We start from the raw sequence: 327 nt of genomic DNA on the forward strand, positions 1-327 counted from the left end.
AATAGAGTCCATCAATGACTGTAACACAAAAATGTGTATGTGGGGCCAAGTCCATCTTCAGAGGGAGACGAGGGAGGTGGCAGGCAAACAGGGCAACACCCCCAAGGGTGAACAGCCTAAGAAGTGGCTTCCCCAAGGGCAAAACGGGGAAGGCGGTGGGAGGGGAAAGGACTTAGGAGTCGACCCTAGTTGGGTGGTTGAAAACAGCTACCCCTATAGCCACTCCCAGGCATTAAAAAAATTTTAGAAGGAGCTGCCTCCATACCCACCCCCACCGCCATAGCCACCTCTGTAAGGTCCACTGTTACTGCGACCTCCCCAGCTGCT

General features: G+C 53.8%; 1 protein-coding gene across 1 annotated transcript in view; it reads right to left on the bottom strand.

Moving 5' to 3' along the window:
* Window positions 1–243: 243 nt before the first annotated feature.
* The window catches only part of HNRNPA0 (heterogeneous nuclear ribonucleoprotein A0), a 2,776-nt gene continuing 2,692 nt past the window's right edge, over window positions 244–327 (bottom strand). The window contains exon 2 of the mRNA XM_007461398.1: window positions 244–327. This exon is cut by the window's right edge and continues 27 nt beyond it. Coding sequence (XP_007461460.1) covers window positions 244–327 — 84 coding nt within the window.

Source organism: Lipotes vexillifer, unplaced genomic scaffold, assembly GCF_000442215.2.
Source record: "Lipotes vexillifer unplaced genomic scaffold, Lipotes_vexillifer_v1.1 scaffold217, whole genome shotgun sequence".
NCBI lineage: Eukaryota > Metazoa > Chordata > Mammalia > Artiodactyla > Lipotidae > Lipotes > Lipotes vexillifer.